Genomic DNA, 17354 nt, shown 5'->3' on the forward strand with positions numbered 1-17354 from the left:
TAGGCTATTTTCCTCATTACCGACCGCCCCTTCCCGTTTTGGAGGGAAAAAAGTTTGCTACAGAATGCAAAATGGCGCCCTGAAGTGACGTCACGCCGGCCCGGTCGCGGACTTGGGTAAGGGCGGAAGCGGCCCAAAGCCACCTCGAGGTACGGGCAGCCCTGGCTTCTAACGCCGGGCGGATGTGTCTCGGCGGGTAATCTACTTAAGGGCGGAAGTTCTTTTAAGGGCGGAAAGGCTCTCCCAAGAATAATAGCTTCGGCCCCTGTCGCTGTTCAGTCCCTTCCGGGGTGGATCGGAAATTGCTTTGTTTTGCTTCAAGATGGCTGCGGGGATGTATTTGGAACATTATCTGGACAGTAAGAGAAGGCTGGAGGAGGGGGTCAGGGGTCACAGAGTGGTGGGGGTATCGGGGCGAGAAGATGTACGGCCCTGAAGTCCCGGGGGCTAGAAGGTCACAGTCGTGGAGGGGTTCCGTGGGAGAAAATTTTGGAGGTTGGGAAGAATGAGGGGGCGGGGCAGCAGGGTCGAGGCCTGGCTCTGGTAGTAGACGAGGGAGGGGCTGCGCGGTGGGTCAGGGGGACGCCTTTTGGAGGGCTTGTGGGCATCCCCGGGAAGATGATTGCTGTCCCCACCTTCAGGGTCTCCAGCCTCAGGATCCTCACCCCCACCCCATTCGATCAGAATCGGTCGTTTTTATTATTTCACCCACTGCCATTTGGAGCAGCGACAAAGACCTACTCGCGGCTGCTCTGTTCTGTCCTTTCTCAGAAGCTGCTGCTCGTGGGGATGGCGGGTTGTGAGTGTCTATTGTCGGGTGGTGAACCAGACGTCTCTCTTCTTGAGTAGAGATCCAGTCCCCATCAAATGGAAATCTGATGTTAATGTTGATGCCATTTGTGTAACCCACTCCTTTACAGAGCCTGTCACCCTATTCACTTAAATCTATCTGTCTTAGTGTTGGAGTCATTCATTCATTCTTTTCATTCATTCATCGAAGTCCTGCTATGGGTTAGACTTAATGGCAGGTACTGGGAATACACAAAAATGAGTAAGACACAGCTCCTGCCCTCATGTGCTCCTAGTCTACTAGGAAACAGATTCTGCTAATAAATAATTATGATGGTGTGACAGGTGACATAATAGGAATACATTAAAAGTGTAGATGATAACACTGGAGAAGAAGGGGCTAATTGCCTGGGTATGTAGGTAAGCTTTATGGAGGATGTGATGTTTGAATAGATTTTAAAAGTTGAGTGCTTATTTGCCAGCGTGGAGAGAGAAAGGGAACTGCAAATTGGAGAAAGCAACGGCAAAAATATTGTAATGGGTCTGTAGTGAAGTCAGGGCCAAGTGAGGTCTGAGTGTTTGATATATAGGACTCTAAAGCAGAAGATTTGGGAAGTGAGACTGAAAAGAGGCTGGGGCTAGATTTGGTGAGGTCTTTTAAGCCAAGCTTGAAAGCTTGCATTTTAAATAGTGAGGAAGCAACAGCTTTTTAAAATAGTGATTTCTATAAACGAAAATAACTAATGTATGGTAACCTGGAGCATGGTAACATTAGTAGGGAGATGGATTAGCAGTAACAGTCCAGGGCATAGATAATGCGATCTCAGGGAGTGGTAGTATATAGGAGTTAAATATGACAGAATGGACTGACTGAGTGGGTTGAGAGACAGGAAGAATCTAAGGAGACTTCCAATTTCCTCCTTGGGAAGTGAGATAGACAATGTATCATCAACAAGATAGGAAAATTCAGAAGTAACTACAGTATGTTTAATTTAATTTAGACTTATGCATTGGAATGGTTAGTGTATCCATGAGAGTAAGTGAAACCAAGATCATTCAGGGAAATAAAGTGAGAAAATGAGAGGATTAACATGTCACCTCAAGAAAACATTAACATTTAAGGGACAGGCTAAGGAAATATCAATGCTGCAGTTGCCAGAAAGAGTATGATGAGATTTGGACTCCAAAGAGGAAGAAAGTTAACTCGGGGTAAAGATGGTGTGAACTGCTGTGGACATTTTTTAGGATAGTACTAATAGTAACAGACTATTTGGCTTGGTAAATCATTGGTGACTTAAAATAATCTCTGAACTGGTGGTGGCAGACCTGTATAGGTTAAAGCAGTGGAGATATTTTGAAAGTTTGAAGTGGAGTCATAGGAAGAGATTTGTCTTTTATGGGAAAGACGTAAGTGTTCATTTATTTATTCAAGTACTTATTGAGGACCCTCTGTGTGCAAGTTAAAGTTTTCAACCCTAGGAAACAGGTAGACAGACATGCCCAGCCCTTCCGGAGGGCTGGAGAGACAGATACCAAATAACCAATTACACAATTAATTAATTGCAGTTGGATAAATGTCAAAAAGGGTAGTGGTAGAATAATTTGATAGCATAATCCAGGGTACTTGCTAGAGTGTGGGAAAGTCAGGCTTGAGCTGAACTTTGAAGAATGGACAGGAATTTAGTAGGCTGAGATTTATGGTAGGGGTGGGAAGAAGACCAGACAGTGCATTTCAGGCAGAGAGCAGCATATAGAAAGCCAAGTGGCAGGGAGAGTGCTGGCCAATTGGAGGCACTTAGAGAAGGCCAGTATGACCACAGCAGACAGGGCACAGAGAGGGGCTGACATGGGGTAAGGCTGGTGTGGGGTAAGCAAGGGCCAGTAAGTGCAGAATAGTAATGGTACAACAGGAAGTTACTGGAAGGTAATAAGCAGGAGAGTGACTTGATCAGATTTGCATTTAAAGGAACATTGTAACTACTATATAGAGAGCAGATTTGAAGCATGTGTGATGAGTGGTAGAGGGTACCAGTAGGGTATTTGTAAGTTGAGGGCAAGGAATTTGGAGGGAGAGATTGAAGATCAAGGGAAAGGAAGGGCTGATTTGTAAAGTCCCTGAAGGGGAAAGGGTGGGAAAGCTGTGCAGAGATGGGGAGGTTAACTGTGGAGAGACACAGACTCAAGCCTCTTCTGAGAAAGGAAGGGTAAATGCTGTCCCTGATAGGTCCAGTGGTGTGAAGAAGGTTGTAGTTCAATAGCAGTTATAAGGCCTGTGAAGTCCAGTGACTCTCAGTTTCTCCTCTCCTCCCTAGGTATTGAAAACCTACCCTTTGAACTGCAAAGAAACTTTCAGCTCATGAGGGACCTGGACCAAAGAACAGAGGGTATGTACAGAGTAAGGAGCCCATGGGTGCAGGGAGTGTGTGTGTGTGTGTGGTGGGTTTCCTTCTCTGTTCAGTGTTCCCATGTCTGATCTGATCTGGGGAACTGGACTTCTCTCCCTCATTTTACTCTCTCACAATTCTTAGAAGGAGAGTAGTGATGATCCACATTTCTATGTCAGCTTTTCTGTAACAAATGGAGTTTTATGACAGTGCCTCAAGAATTCAGAGATGCTGTGTTCTTTATATATTCTTTAAGAAGAACTCAAAAAAAAAAAAACCAAGTCTAGAATCATTTCTGTTCTCCATGTTCAATGTATTTATAGAAGACTAAAATGTCTATTCCACTGGATTGTTACTGTTACCGTCACAAATTACCGTGTGACTTCAGAGTGCAACTCATGGTGGTAGACAGCTGCGCTGCATGAGAAGTTCTTAAGTAAAAAGGAAGGGAAAAAAAGAAGGAAAAGCAACAATGAACACCAGGATCTCTACAGGCACTATATTCTTCAACCTTACGGAAGTGCTAGATACCATCTGTGGCCTTTCTTGGAACTTGAATGAGCATGGCTGTGTGGAGGCATTCACTTGGAGCCTGAGGCTACACTACAATGGTCAGATGGTCTCTTCAAGGCCAGAGATGTCTGTTGGAGCTACCCCCACATACCTGCTCAAGGACACATAGGTCTTAATTTCCATCCTTATGTAGCCATGTTCGAAGATGTAACAAGCTGGTGTTAGGATACCTAAAGCTCTGATTTAAGTTACTCGGGTAAGTTTATGCATGAAAAGGTGACCAGCATCTAAAATTCTGAACATAGGCCCCTGAGAACTGCCTGCCGAATGCTGAGAACCAGCTTGCTTTCTTCGTAATACACCCAGTTCTTGAATTCATGCACAGAAAGACCAGTTGGAGATTATCAAACGACTGGCTTTTTCAGCTTCCTCCAAGAGCTGTCAGTGAAATGGGGTGTAAGCATAGTGTGCACAACGATACCTCCTGTTATCAATCACTATGCCATGTCACAGTCATACTTGTGTCTCTTTCCTTCGACATTTTTTATGAGCCCTACCAGATACTAGGTGGTAGACATCTGCAGTTGCAATGTCTTGGCATATCACCAGTCTTCCAAAATTAAAATGCTCTGAGCAATATCTAAGATGAATAAACAGAAAAAAGGTGATGGGAAAAATAAGCAAGTTACAAATGATGCACAAAATAGGGCAGGCATGAGAAGAACTGTTCCATGAATGAGCTAGAGTCTAATTTGAAAGATGAGTGGTAGACATGCAGACCCGGAAGCCAGCAGTGGCAGATGAGCCAGCCTGGTGAGCAGCCCTCGCAGCTGTTGTGAGGAGTCTATGAAATGAGAAACCAGGCGGCCTTTGAGACAGAAATTATGGTTCCAGCGGCAGCAAGCACTGCAAAGAAGCATCTTCAGACATGAACAAAAATAGACCTCACGCTAGTGAGGTATGCAAAGGCTCCCTCGTTCTGCATCAATAATTTGAGTTCCAGCTCTGATAGCAATGTTCTCAGCACCTGAAGGCGCCTTTAGGACAAATATTGTCAATATGTTGCATTACTTGAGTACATGACACGGTACCTGTGAACGTTCAGTACATTTTAGTTCGAAGGTTATGGTGGTCAAAGGAAAAGGTCCAAGGAGCAAGAGGAAGAAGTGTGTTTCACCTAGCCACTCGGGCCATTGTGACCAGGCCTCTGTCTCTGTTGTAGACCTGAAGGCTGAAATTGACAAGTTGGCCACTGAGTATATGAGTAGCGCCCGCAGCATGAGCTCCGAGGAAAAATTGGCCCTTCTCAAACAGATCCAGGAAGCCTATGGCAAATGCAAGGAATTTGGTGACGACAAGGTGCAGCTTGCCATGCAGACCTATGAGATGGTATGGCCCTGTTCACAGCTCCCCACCTCCTCCCATCTAATTCTAGGGGCCTAGAGCCCTCCGTCAGCTGTGTCGGGATCTGTGTAGGGTCTGGGAGATCCATAGAACTCTGCCTCAGCCAGTTGTCTTTTACCGGAACCAGCCTTGTACCTCTTCTTTCTCTGTGCCTCCCACCCAGGTGGACAAACACATCCGGCGACTGGACACAGACCTGGCCCGTTTTGAGGCTGATCTGAAGGAGAAGCAGATTGAGTCCAGTGACTACGACAGCTCTTCCAGCAAAGGCAAAAAGAGTGAGGAGGGGGCGGGCAATGAGCAGTGGGCCGGAAGCCAGCTGGCAGCTGAGGGAGGGTCACTGGGCCGCAAAGAGGGGGAAGAAGGAAGACTTAACCCGTCTTTCCGTCTCCCTGCCTTCTGGCATTTCCCCTCTTTCCTAGAAGGCCGGACCCAAAAGGAGAAGAAAGCTGCCCGTGCTCGTTCCAAAGGGAAGAACTCTGACGAGGAGGCCCCCAAGGCTGCCCAGAAGAAGTTAAAACTTGTGCGCACGTGAGTGTTTGAGGGACTGCGTTGCCTGACGGACTCTTGTCTCCTGCCCCCCTACCCCCTGCCGCCCCACCACTTTCTCTGTCTTCCGTGCCAGTAGCTTTTCTCCTTATCGTTTTGATAACTGCTGACTGGAGAGGAGAAGCCACAAATTGCATGCCCCACCAGGATCCCCTGCCACCCCTGAGAGTCTGAGGTGGTAGCTTTTCCTGCCAATGACACTTCCTCTTCCTCTTGGCATGCAGAAGTCCTGAGTACGGGATGCCCTCGGTGACCTTTGGCAGCGTCCACCCCTCTGATGTGTTGGATATGCCTGTGGATCCCAACGAACCCACCTACTGCCTTTGTCACCAGGTCTCCTATGGAGAGATGATTGGCTGTGACAACCCCGATGTGAGAACCCTTGCCTCTGGATGGGGGAGTGTGGGAGACCTGAAGGCAGTGGATACAAGAGGGGGAAAATGGTTGCTTGGTGGGACTTAAGGGTAGGAGGAAGGTAATTGGAGTTGGTTGGCCTTGTGACCTCCATCATTTCTGCGAAGGGACAGAGTAAGGGAATGCTCATCAGGAACCTGTAGGGGGGCTTCTTTTCTTTCCTCTGTCCTGCTCTGGTCCCTGACCTCTGTCCCCCATCCTCTTCCTTTTCCAGTGTTCCATCGAGTGGTTCCACTTTGCCTGTGTGGGTCTGACAACCAAGCCCCGGGGGAAATGGTGAGTGAGTGAGGCGGAGGAGCCAGCCTGCCCTCAGCTGCACAGGGGAGGGCAGGCCCCCTCTCACCCACTGTCTCCCCGCTTCTCTGTCACATCTTCTTTTAGGTTCTGCCCACGCTGCTCCCAAGAACGGAAGAAGAAATAGATAAGAGCCTCAGATTCCAACACAATTTCTTCCCTACCCCCTGACCTGGGCTGGTGGAGAGAGGAATGCCTGTGCTGGGGCTTGGGGCTGGGAAGAGTGGCTGGTGCCATGTTATCATCCCATCTCCTCCCCTCTCCCCACTCCTGGTGCTGAGGCTGCGTCCACACCCTGGTAGGCAGGGCTGCTGCACGCTAACAGGATGTGCTCCATGCAGCACCCCCTGCCTTCAGAGGGAAGCAGGCCTGCCCATCGCCCTGTTGCCTCCATGCTGATGTTGGTGCTGTATTTCTGAGAGATGGTCCTCTTTACTCCCTTTGCTTTGTATTTGAGGACTGGGGCGAGGGCGTGGGAGGGAGCACTTGCCCGCCTTCTAATTCCTACCCTCTGGGGGGCCGTGGTGTGGTGAACTTTATTTGTTCCTTCCCTGCTTTTTCTGGTGGGGGTCCTGTCATCTGGGCTTGCCATAGTCGAAGGAGCACCCTTCCTCTGTGCCAGGAGGATTCATCCTGGCCTGGGAATGGGAGAGGGGGCAAAGTGGAATGCAGAGCACTCACATGTAAAGGAGTTGGAGTAGGTGAATAAAAGCTATACATGCTGGCCAGCTGTGGTTATTGCAGAGATGCTATTTTAGGACAGGCACTAAGCCTCTTTTTTTTTGTATTCTTTGGGTTAGATGAGGCAACAGGATGACATACCAGCAGTAAAACAAGACATGGGACCAGAAGGGGTACCTTTGTACCAGAATCCACAGCTTCTCAACTTGGGAAGGAGAAAGCTGGCTAGAGGGGTGTGACCAGGGGTTTCCAGAACTTTTTAAGTCGTGCATTTTTTTCTCCATACATCTTTCACTTAATTTCCAATAAATGTGTATTTGTGTTTTATACATGTACTATGATACTAAATGTTAACTTGGTTTCTTATTTTAAGCATAAAACAAAGACATATTTTTTCCCCTACAACCAGTGGATTATCTTGCCCACCCCAAACTTGGAAACCACTTCCTTCCATTGAGCTGTCCTCACACCTGAGTGCCTCCTCACCTGAACACTGCTCTTTATTTTTCAAGATGAAGAGCTTTTACTTAATTTTCAATTTATTTATTTAAATTTTGATTTATTTAATTTTCTGGCTCCTTCCATATCAAGAATGCTGGTTTTCAAGGACACGGAAGATGATAAAATATTTCATAATTACTCATTTATCTCACACACAAAGCACTCTCAGAATAGCAATGCTACCACCAACATGATTAATGAAAATATTTTTAAAATATTTTGCAAATTCATTTACCATTCACCACGTCATTACAAAACCTTTTAGTAAATCTGCATTGTCAGGGCATAGAATCATTGTATACTATATGCCTTCTTAGTCCTTATGTAGTTTTAATTCTGTAAGTAATTTTGTATTTAATATTCATCTCCAGTCCTTAAGCCATTCTTGTTTTGGTTGTCTGAAGTTGGTTTTCTAGTAGATCTCCAGGAAGGAAGCTTGGCAACAGTATTCTCTGAGATCTTGCATGTTGATAACAGTTTGTGCCCTTTGCACTTAACACAGTCTTTTCTTGCTGGGTTTATACTTTCCTTTCTTGAGTCTCTTAAATATGTTACTTTTCTTTTGGCAAAAGGTATTACTGTTAAAAAGTATATCACTTTGGAGCCAAGATGGCGGCGTGAGTAGAGCAGCGGAAATCTCCCAAAACCACATATATTTTTGAAAATACAACAAATACAACTCTTCCTAAAAAGTATATCAATAGGCTAATATTTTTTCCTTCTAAGTGGTGTGTGTTTATTTTAGATGCCCGAAGAATATTTTTTTCCTTCTGAAGTTCAGTCATTTTACTAGAATATAATATGTTTTGGTACTGGTCATTTTGGCACTATATTCTCAGCTTTGCTGTATGCTCTTTGAATATGTAGTTTCAAGTTTTTCTTTATTCAGGAAAATCTTCTTGAATACTTGCTAGTACTTGTGCTGTTCCCTTGCTTTGTTTTTTTCCTCAAAGACTCGTATTACCTTTTTATCTTATTTCCAGAGTTTGTCATTGACTCTCTAATCCTTTTTATCTATTCTTTTTGATTAAAATTTTTTTTTATCTTCTATCTATGGCATTATCTATTGTTTATTCGCTCTTGCATACTTCTAGTTTAGTCTTTGTGAATAATGATTTTTTTCCTTTCATCCTAATTCCTGAGTTCTGTTCACCTCTGAGTTTTAGTTCTAATTCTGATTTATGTTCTTTCATGTGTCATATCATGTTCATAATGTCTTTTAGCTTATTTGAAATGGTTGTCTTGATCTGTTCATGGCACATATCTCCGGTATGTTTCATTCTCTGTAGTAATGTTATTCTTATGGTTTTTCTATGATAATCTTACATGGAATTTGACCTTGGTACTCTTCTGTCACTCAATTTCTGTGAAATTACTTTCCCTGAACTTAAAAGAGTGAGGTGGGGTTCAGAAAAGCTCCTACAGTGTCATAGAGCACCTCTTCTGGTGTTTTGTCTGGCTTGTTTTCTGAGATAACCTGGTGCCACCTCTTCTATGCTGGTATCCATCTTACTTTCCTTGCTCTCTGTTGTGGCCATCCTACTCTCTCTGTTTTTTTAATTGAAGTGCCCGTTGATACACAATCCTGTATTGGTTGCAGGTCCTGCCCCCTGCTCCTGTTTCCCCTCTGGCTTACTTCTTACCTGGAGGCTTCCTCTCTAGTCCCTGCTGAGGTGGACCCTGATTCGGTTTTGTACGTTCCGTCTTTGCCTGCCTGCCTGTGCTGACATCCAGGCCCCCCCCACCTACTGGGCAAACTGTTTCCCAAAGCCCAGGTTTTCCATCACCTGTAAAACTGGTATAGAAAGAGCATCCCCTTTATGGGATAACCTGGGGAATGAAATAAGCCAATACACATAAAGGACCTACTCCATCCAAGGCACTGCGTCAGCGATCGCTCGCCGTCCTCATCCTCCGGGGCTGGAAGCTGGCGGGGAAGAGCAGCCGCCGTTCGCGGAGCCCCCGGCACCCCCGTCGGTTTCCGAGGCCCCGCCCCCGGCCCTTTGTGACGTCACGGCCGCCCTTCCCTGCCGTCGGCGAGCCCGCGCCCGCCGGCTCCCTGGCTTGGCCCGTTGAAGGCCGCTGCGGTCCAGGAAACGCAGGCTGACCGGGCGGGGCCATGAGGCCCGCCGCCGGCTTCCTTATCTCATTCCTGAAGGGTGAGAGGTTCCCCGGCTCAGTCTCGTCCTCCGGGTCGGCCCTCTGCCCCCGGGCGCCCTTCCCCTGCGGTGTCGGAGCCGCTCGCTCGCGGTGGCCGCGTTGGGTTTGCGCCCAGGCTTCCGCGTCCCTCCCCTCCTCCCCCGGGGTCAGACACGTGCCTCTGCCTCCGCACTCCCCCCGCAGCCTTGATCAGCAGGGGTCGCAGGCCAGACGCCTCAGTTCCTAATTTGCACATGGTCCCACTTGCCAGTCCGTCCCGGGCCCGAGCGGGTTTGGGAGCCCGTCCATGCCTCCGCCTGTTCGCCCCGCAGCGCTGCTTCTGACTGCGGGACGTGCCTCATCAGCCCAGGATTCAGTTTCGGCCTCCGCTCCGGGCAGCCCCCTCTCTCCCACCGAATATGAGCGCTTCTTCGCGCGACTGACCCCAGCCTGGAAGGCAGAGACTACCTGCCGTTTCCGCGCAACCCGCGGCTGCCGGAACCCCGTGATCGTCCAGCTGGACCAGTACGAAAACCACGGCTTGGTGCCCGACGGTGAGGGCCCGGCTAGTGGGACAGCCAGCCCTGTGCTCACTTAAGACAGGGGACCGGGCATGGCTGGCGCGTCCCCTGAGCCCGCGCGTTCCCCTCCACACCCAAGGAGGCGGCTGCGCCTCCGCGAGGGGGTTGCTCAATGTGTGTTCATCACCACCCCACCCTTTCGCAGGCGCCGTCTGCTCCGACCTCCCTTATGCCCCCAGGTTTGAGTCCTTCTGCCAGTTTACTCAGTACCGTTGCTCCAACCACGTGTACTATGCCAAGGTGAGACCCAGGACGAAGGGAGAATCTGGTGTCCCAGGGCCAAGGGAGAAGCAGAGGCCGTGAGGGGTTGGCACAAGGCCATCCTGAAGTCCTCCCTACCTGCCGGCTTACCAATCATTAACCCAGATTGTGTATGAATACAGTCTCACCGTGGGCATTCAAACTATCAGGACAATCCTGTTATTGTAAGAAAAGTAGGGAAGAGGGACGGGAGGAGGCAAAGAGATAAAACCTTCAACTCCTCTAACAGGTCAGTGATTTCATTCAAGTTAAAAGGGAAAAAGCAAAGACAGGGGTATGGTCCAGACAGGAGTTTTATCTTGCAGGGGATCCCTTTTGCAGGTCTGGAGGGTTCCAGCAGGGATCTGTCCCTTCATCCCTGCCCAGGAACAGGGATGACGCACTGAGAGCAGACACGCTGGGAAGGGACTGAGGAATTCGCTGGTGTGGAAGGCCACCCTTGGGGAAGACATGGCCACATTCCTCCTCTTCTTGCAGAGAGTCCGATGCTCCCAGCCAGTCTCAATTCTCTCACCTAACGCTCCCAAGGAAATAGACTCTTTCACTTCCGTGCCCCCTACCACGATGACTTCCCCCACCTCATCATACGCCACAGGTGAGACCATCCCAGCACTGGGGAGACTTGCCAGCAGCTGCTTCCGGGTTCTCAGAGCGCCACATTTCAGGCTCTTGTGGTAGGGAGAGGGGCAGAATGTTGAGTGGGGTGGGAGGTGGCAGCAGTGAGCTATTTACAGAGGGAGGGCCTACTTTTTATGAATGCAGGTTAGGGCTTTCCTGTCCCAGAATATCTTCAGACATCAATCACAGCCGTGTCCTGAATCCAATTTTCCTAGCTCCCAAAACAGTCCTGCATTTGGAAGAGTTCTGGGACATTTATAAGCTAATATCTTCACTGTAGAAAGGATTAGTTGCCTAGCTATTCAGAATGTTAGGTGTTTCCTAAGGGAGAGGAACAATAGGTAGCATTTGAGGTGAAGGTTAGGGAGGAGCCTTTGTGAGCAGGGCAGAAAGGTGACAGAAACTGCCAAAACTGCCATGGCAATACTCTTCTCTTTTGAATTCGTACCCTTTTGTGTTTTTACACTTGACTGTGTGTGGTTTGGGCTCCTTTTCTCTGCATTTGTATTTATGTGTGTGTCCCTCTGAAATCAGTGACGCATGGGACCCAGAAGCCTGGCCTTCCCTTCACGTTCTCTTTCTTGGCCCCTCCCAAACCCCATTGCAGCCACAGAGCAACAGGCCTTCCAGCCTTGGTCCAAGCGGCTCAACAGCAGCGTGGAAGAGCTGCTCCAGTCTTCCTTGTCCCTGGGGGGCCAGGAGCAAGGGTCAGGTCACAAGCAGGAGCAAGGGCAAGAACATAAGCAGGAGGAGGGGAAGGAGCAAAAGCAGGAGGAGGAAGGAAAGAAGGAGGAAGGCCAGGGGACAGAGAAGCGACTGGAGACTCGGTCTGGGCTACAGTCAGATTTAGAGCCCAAGTTCCAGCCTGAATTTGTATCTTCCAACCCTTTGTCATTCACTCCATGGGTGCGGGAAGTGGAGTCTCCTCCTATGATGATGGAGAACATCCAGGAGCTCATTCATTCAGCCCAGAAAATGGATCCACTGAATGGTGTATACAATGACGACTCCATCTGGAGAAATGGGAGCCCTGGCAGGTACAGGAAGTTCTGACTCCCCCACCAGCCCTGCCCTCCCCGCTGCTTTCTTTGGGAGTGAGAAGCCTCCAGACTAACTTAGACCTGCTTGGGCTTTAGGCGCATCTACCAATGCCTGCCTCACCTTATCACTGGCTCAAACGCTGCCCCAGACTCTCCTTCCTTAAGGGACGTAGTGGAGTGAGCCCTGGAGCTGCCAGGCTTGAGTTCTGATCCTATCTCTGGTCCTGATTCGCTCTGCTAATCTCAGTTACTTCCCCTTTCTGGACTTTATTTCCTCATTTGTAGAAGGAGGCAGTTGGTCTGGAGCCTCTATAGTCCCATCCGGCATGCTGAATATGTGTGACCAGGCCAAGCTGCTGAGGGCAGGGGGCAGGAGCAGACGTGGCTCTCTGCCGCAGCCCTCTGGGCCATCCTCAGCAGCCAGTGCTGTCTCCTTGCAGCCTCCTGCAGCTGCCCCACGTGGAAGCCTTGTTGGTGCTGTGCTATTCGATTATAGAGAACACTTGCATTGTGACCCCCACGGCCAAGGCCTGGCAGTACATGGAGGAGGAGATCCTCGGTTTTGGGAAGCCGGTACGCCCACCGTGCTGCTTAGTGGGTACACCCTCACGGGGCTTGGCACTAAACCACCCCCCTCAGGGTGAGGGGTATACCCGGGGGGATACCCATGAAATCATGAGGCATTGTTGGAGAGAACGCATTCTTCGGAAGAACATCTCCAGCTCATCTTAAAGGAGGAAGCTCAAGACCTAGTGTGGAATCCAGTCTAGTCGGGGATTCGTTCTTCAGCTCTCTGAATTGTTAGGCTCGAGTCATCTCCTGATCTAGTTGACCGTCTTTGGTACTTGGCTTTGCCCTAGATGTAGCTCTCGTTTCCAGAGGGAGCATAGCACCCATTCCAGGGATCTGTAGAGAGATTCCAGTCTCAGTGTGTCCTCAGCATGCAGCAAGTCCTATTCCCAGGAAAATAGCCTTCAGTCTCTCAAGTAATCCAAGTTCACAAGTGTTTGTTGAGAGGTGGTACACCATCCATTCATCCATTTGTTCAACAAATACTGATTTTTTTTTTTACTACAGAGTACTAACTCTGCTAGGTATTTGAGATATTAGCAATGCACTAGATCCAATCCTCTGTCCTTTCCTGGGAAAGACAGACTTGGAAACAGGAGAATAATTTGAGGGGTAAATGCTCTGATGGGTAAGGACAAAGGGCAGGGAGAGCAGGTGGGAAGCTCAGAGAATGTTTACTAGAGAAACTGATGCCTAAATTGAGGCCTGTAGGTAAACCCAGCTAAGCAGGCAAAAGAAGGGGCTTGGTGGAAGGTTCCTGCTAGAGGGACTAGGGTGTGCAAAGACTTTGAGGCAAGAAAGAGATGAGACTTTGCAGGGAACCAGGGATGGTGCACTGCTCCTGCCCTTCGGGGGCTGAGAGCCATAAGGGATTCAGAGCATAGCAAAAGGAGTGTGGTAGTTGTTGGGGAGAGGTTTTTTGTTTTTGTTTTGTTTTAAGCGTAGGAAGTCCAAGAGCTCTGGAGCACTTCCTGGATTTTAGGGCTTGATAAGGAGCCCATTTGACCTGCAGCAGAGCAGCAAGAGTTCGAGCCAAAGAGATAGTAAGGGTCATGATGTGACCCATCTGGAAGGGCAGTCTGAGGCATTTAAATTTAATTTGGTAGGAGAAGAGGATTCAGTGACAATTTTGGTCAGGGACATGATGACACCTCCCCAGTGTGCTGTTGTGGGAGGACACACAGCGGTGTAAACGATTTCGTGTACTGTGGTGTGCTGACCCCTGCTGAAGGGGGGTGCCACTCAGAGACCCTCCTGAGAATCTGAGGAAGAGCCTTGCAGGTGTCCAGCTAGAAGGCAGCAACTCCTCTTGGAAGAAAATCTTTCAAGAGCTCGGAGGTTTTGAATGTAGGTACTTGGGCAGAGAGTGAGTTTGGGAGTTAGCTGGGACATAGCTCTGCCATTTGTTAGATGTGGTTTTGAGCGAGTTGCTCAGCCTTGCTGAGTCCCAGTTTCCTCATCAGTCAAATGGAAATATTACTAGTACTTGTGCTAGAACAGGGTTGTGGTGAAGACCCAGTGAGATGATAGCATCTATAGCGCTGGTGGCCAGCACTGTGTCAACTCTTTGTAAATATCGTTGTTGTCATTAGCATGCGAGAGAAAGCAGGGTTATGAGCCCTTTTCAGACAGCCTAAGTTAGGGGTGATTGTGGTTGTCACCCAATAGTAGACGTCTGTCAGCTACTTGGCAGTGACGATTTGGAGCACAGGAAAGAGATCAGAACAGATAAAGCTTTGGGTATCACCTGCAGGGAGATGAAGATTACCTATGAGTAGATCAGTCATCTAGGAAGGGTGAAGAGACACAGAGCTGAGGCGAGATCCCTGAGGAGCCCTTGGGGAAGGGTGCAGGGAGAAAAGCCAGAGAAGCCTTGTGAAGGGCCTTAGTGAAAAGATGGTCTGCGGGGATGGCCCTGGCTGGCCAGGGCGGGAAGGCCTCAGCCTCCGTCTCTCAACCACACTCTGGCCCCAGGTCTGTGACAGCCTTGGGCGGCGACACACAACCCCCTGTGCCCTCTGTGACTTCTGCTCCCTGAAGCTGGAGCAGTGCCATTCGGAGGCCAACCTGCAGCGGCAGCACTGTGACAGCTCCCACAAAACACCCTTCATCAGCCCCTTGCTCTCATCCCAGAGAATGTCCATTGGCAACCAGGTACTCCAACGGCAGCCTGCAGTGGGGTGCCTCACGATCCACCGGGACAGGCAGGAGGCAGGGAGGCCTGCAGGAGGGCAGCAGCCTGCGCCTGACTCCTGTCCCCTGTGCCACAGATAGGGAACCCACAAGCAGGCCGTTTTTATGGTTTGGATTTGTATGGCGGGCTCCGCATGGACTTTTGGTGTGCCCGGTTAGCCATGAACGGCTGTGAAGATAGTCGAGTGGCTGGTTGGCTCCAGACGGAGTTCCTTAGCTTCCAGGATGGAGATTTCCCCGCCAAGGTCAGAGCCTACCCCGAAGCTCAGCACCGCCCCACTTCCTCCCTGTTACTGCTCTAGGGGGCCCAGGGTGAGGAAGAGGGCCTGGGAGCCAGTCCTTACCTAGCTTCCTGCCTCTCTCCAATAGACACCCCCACTCCAAATAGAGCAGGATTGTGTTTGGCACAGGAGCAGGGATCGGGAGGGGTGCCAGAGTGCAGGACTGGGAGGCAGGAGGCAGAGAGGTTCTTGTCCCAGCTCTGCAGGTTCCCTGAGGGCCTTTGGTCAAGTCACTTCCCACTCTTGGCTAAAGGTATACTCAACAACTTAAGACTAAGGTGATGCACGAGGGACCATCGACCTGGTGATCAGTCCTGTCCTGCCTCAATGTGGCAGGCTTCTCTGCGGAAGCTGCCAGGCTTTCCCTGATCAGTGGAACCACTTTTGCTCCCCTTTCCCCAAATTTACCTCCTCTGTGGACTACCTTTAGCTGAGAGCTAGGTCCCTCCCTTCTGAGGTTTAACAGGAAAAATCAAGGCAAGGAAGAATAGAGGTCACTTAAGAAAGGGCTGGGAGCTGAGTTGAGGGGTCCCAGGCCAGCTCTTGTCCTCAGACCCCTAGATCTGGAAGGGGATCTCAGAAATCATCTCTGCCACTCCCCTAGACTTATAGGTGGGGAGACGGGGCCATGGGGGGCAGTGGTTCACCTGAGGTCACTGGAGGTTCATCTGCTCTCTCCCTTACTTAGCCGTCTCTTACTTAGCCGGAGCTTGGACCGCGAGTCGGGCCCTCCTGCTCCCCATTCCCAGCTGCTTTCCCAGCAAGCTGGCCAGCAGGGCAGCTGCTTCCCTTCCCCAGCTCATGGCTTCTTCCAGCAACTGACCAGTGACCAGGGGTGGGATGGGAAAGGCAGAGGGGACAATGGCCTTTTCCTCAGAGGGGGGACCCAGTGTGCAAGATCTGGCTCTTGAGGGACACACCCCTCCCCAGCTCAGCCACAGCAGGCACTGCCTGGGAACTGGTGTCTTGGAAGGCTTCTGATAACTTCCACCTCCCCATCCCTGGCTCCTGGCTTAGATTTGTGACACAGACTTTGTGCAGTACCCAAACTACTGTTCCTTCAAAAGCCAACAGTGTCTGATGAGAAATCGGGACCGGAAGGTAAGCCCCCCACCCTGCCCACTCATCCCAGCAGCCCCTCAGTGGGTCAGCACATGTGGGGCTATTCTGAGGGTCCCCCCTTGAGCAGCAGAGATATGCAGAGCAGTTGCGACTCAAATCTCTGGGTAGAGGCCTCCACCAGACCTCTGTTCTCCACTCCTCCTGTCTTGGAGAAAGCAAGGCCTCCCAGGCAGAGGGGCCTTGGAGGGATGCTGCCAGCACTGGGGGAAGAGCCGCAGATGGGCTGGGAACTGGATGTTGGGGTCTGAGTCCTGCCTCCTCTTACAGGTAGCCTGGAATAAGTCACTTCCTCCTCCAGCCTCATCCTCCTCATTTCCAAAAGTAGGGGCTTGGGTGACTTGGTGCCTCTTGTAGCTTGAAAAACCTACATCTCCTTCCCTCTATGGCCCTGTGCCCATGCCTGCCCTCCTCTGGTACTCATGGGATGCCTGACGCTTCCCCCACTCCACACCTCTGGCTCCCGGCTTGGTGACACAGCCACGTACCCAACCCCTGTGTAGGTGTCCCGCATGAGATGTCTGCAGAACGAGACGTACAGTGTCCTGACCCATGCCAAGAGTGCGGACGTGGTGCTTCAGTGGAGCCAGGAGTTTAGCACCTTGACTCTAGGTCAAGCTTGATGAGCCGGGGTCTGTCCTGTCCCCACCCCAGCCCGACCTTTCCACATTCTCCCTTGCTTTTAGACACCATCTCTCAATTTGGTTCCTGGCTGCCCCTAGTGGGTTTCTTACCAGGCCCCTACTTGGGTTTCCCCCGGGCTGGGCAGCAGTCCCAGAGAAGTCCATGGTGGGAACTCTGTCCTCCTGAAAGGGATATCTTTGCATAAAGTGTTTATTTTCAACCTGTGTGGCCTACTTTGGTTATCCCATCCCCAGCACCGCCATCCTGCCCCTTGGAAACCAACCCTCCAACCCTTAGGATCTATGGATCCCCTTGCAGGTGAGAGAATGAGAATGGTATGTGGGGAAGCAGCCAGCTGCTGGGAGAATGTCTATGAAATCAGTTGGGTTGAAGAAGGCC

General features: G+C 50.0%; 2 protein-coding genes across 9 annotated transcripts; both read left to right on the top strand.

Moving 5' to 3' along the window:
* The first annotated feature begins 218 nt into the window (after nucleotides 1–218).
* Nucleotides 219–7071, top strand: ING4 (inhibitor of growth family member 4). Of its 5 annotated transcripts, none has more exons than XM_017645957.3 (8): nucleotides 219–359; nucleotides 3102–3173; nucleotides 4909–5075; nucleotides 5254–5368; nucleotides 5513–5621; nucleotides 5864–6011; nucleotides 6268–6329; nucleotides 6435–7071. In XM_017645957.3, exons 1-8 carry the CDS (start codon nucleotides 323–325, stop codon nucleotides 6472–6474), a joined length of 750 nt encoding a protein of 249 aa, XP_017501446.1. In that variant the 5' UTR covers nucleotides 219–322; the 3' UTR covers nucleotides 6475–7071. The 5 variants fall into 5 exon arrangements, with proteins under 5 accessions (XP_017501446.1, XP_036864956.1, XP_017501448.1 ...); XM_037009061.2 differs by having other exon boundaries at nucleotides 5254–5359; XM_017645959.3 differs by having other exon boundaries at nucleotides 5254–5359; nucleotides 5516–5621.
* Nucleotides 7072–8573: 1502 nt separating this feature from the next.
* Nucleotides 8574–17175, top strand: ACRBP (acrosin binding protein). 4 transcript variants are annotated; one of them, XM_037009058.2, is made up of 10 exons: nucleotides 8574–9688; nucleotides 10001–10222; nucleotides 10395–10489; nucleotides 10988–11105; nucleotides 11736–12165; nucleotides 12609–12741; nucleotides 14713–14892; nucleotides 15009–15176; nucleotides 16230–16313; nucleotides 16602–16827. In XM_037009058.2, exons 1-10 carry the CDS (start codon nucleotides 9649–9651, stop codon nucleotides 16686–16688), a joined length of 1557 nt encoding a protein of 518 aa, XP_036864953.1. In that variant the 5' UTR covers nucleotides 8574–9648; the 3' UTR covers nucleotides 16689–16827. The 4 variants fall into 4 exon arrangements, with proteins under 4 accessions (XP_036864953.1, XP_017501421.1, XP_017501420.1 ...); XM_017645932.3 differs by lacking the exon at nucleotides 16602–16827 and adding an exon at nucleotides 16835–17175 and having other exon boundaries at nucleotides 8579–9688; nucleotides 9940–10222; XM_017645931.3 differs by lacking the exon at nucleotides 16602–16827 and adding an exon at nucleotides 16835–17175 and having other exon boundaries at nucleotides 8579–9688.
* Nucleotides 17176–17354: the final 179 nt, after the last annotated feature.

This window comes from Manis javanica, chromosome 15 (assembly GCF_040802235.1).
Source record: "Manis javanica isolate MJ-LG chromosome 15, MJ_LKY, whole genome shotgun sequence".
Taxonomy (NCBI): Eukaryota; Metazoa; Chordata; class Mammalia; order Pholidota; family Manidae; genus Manis; species Manis javanica.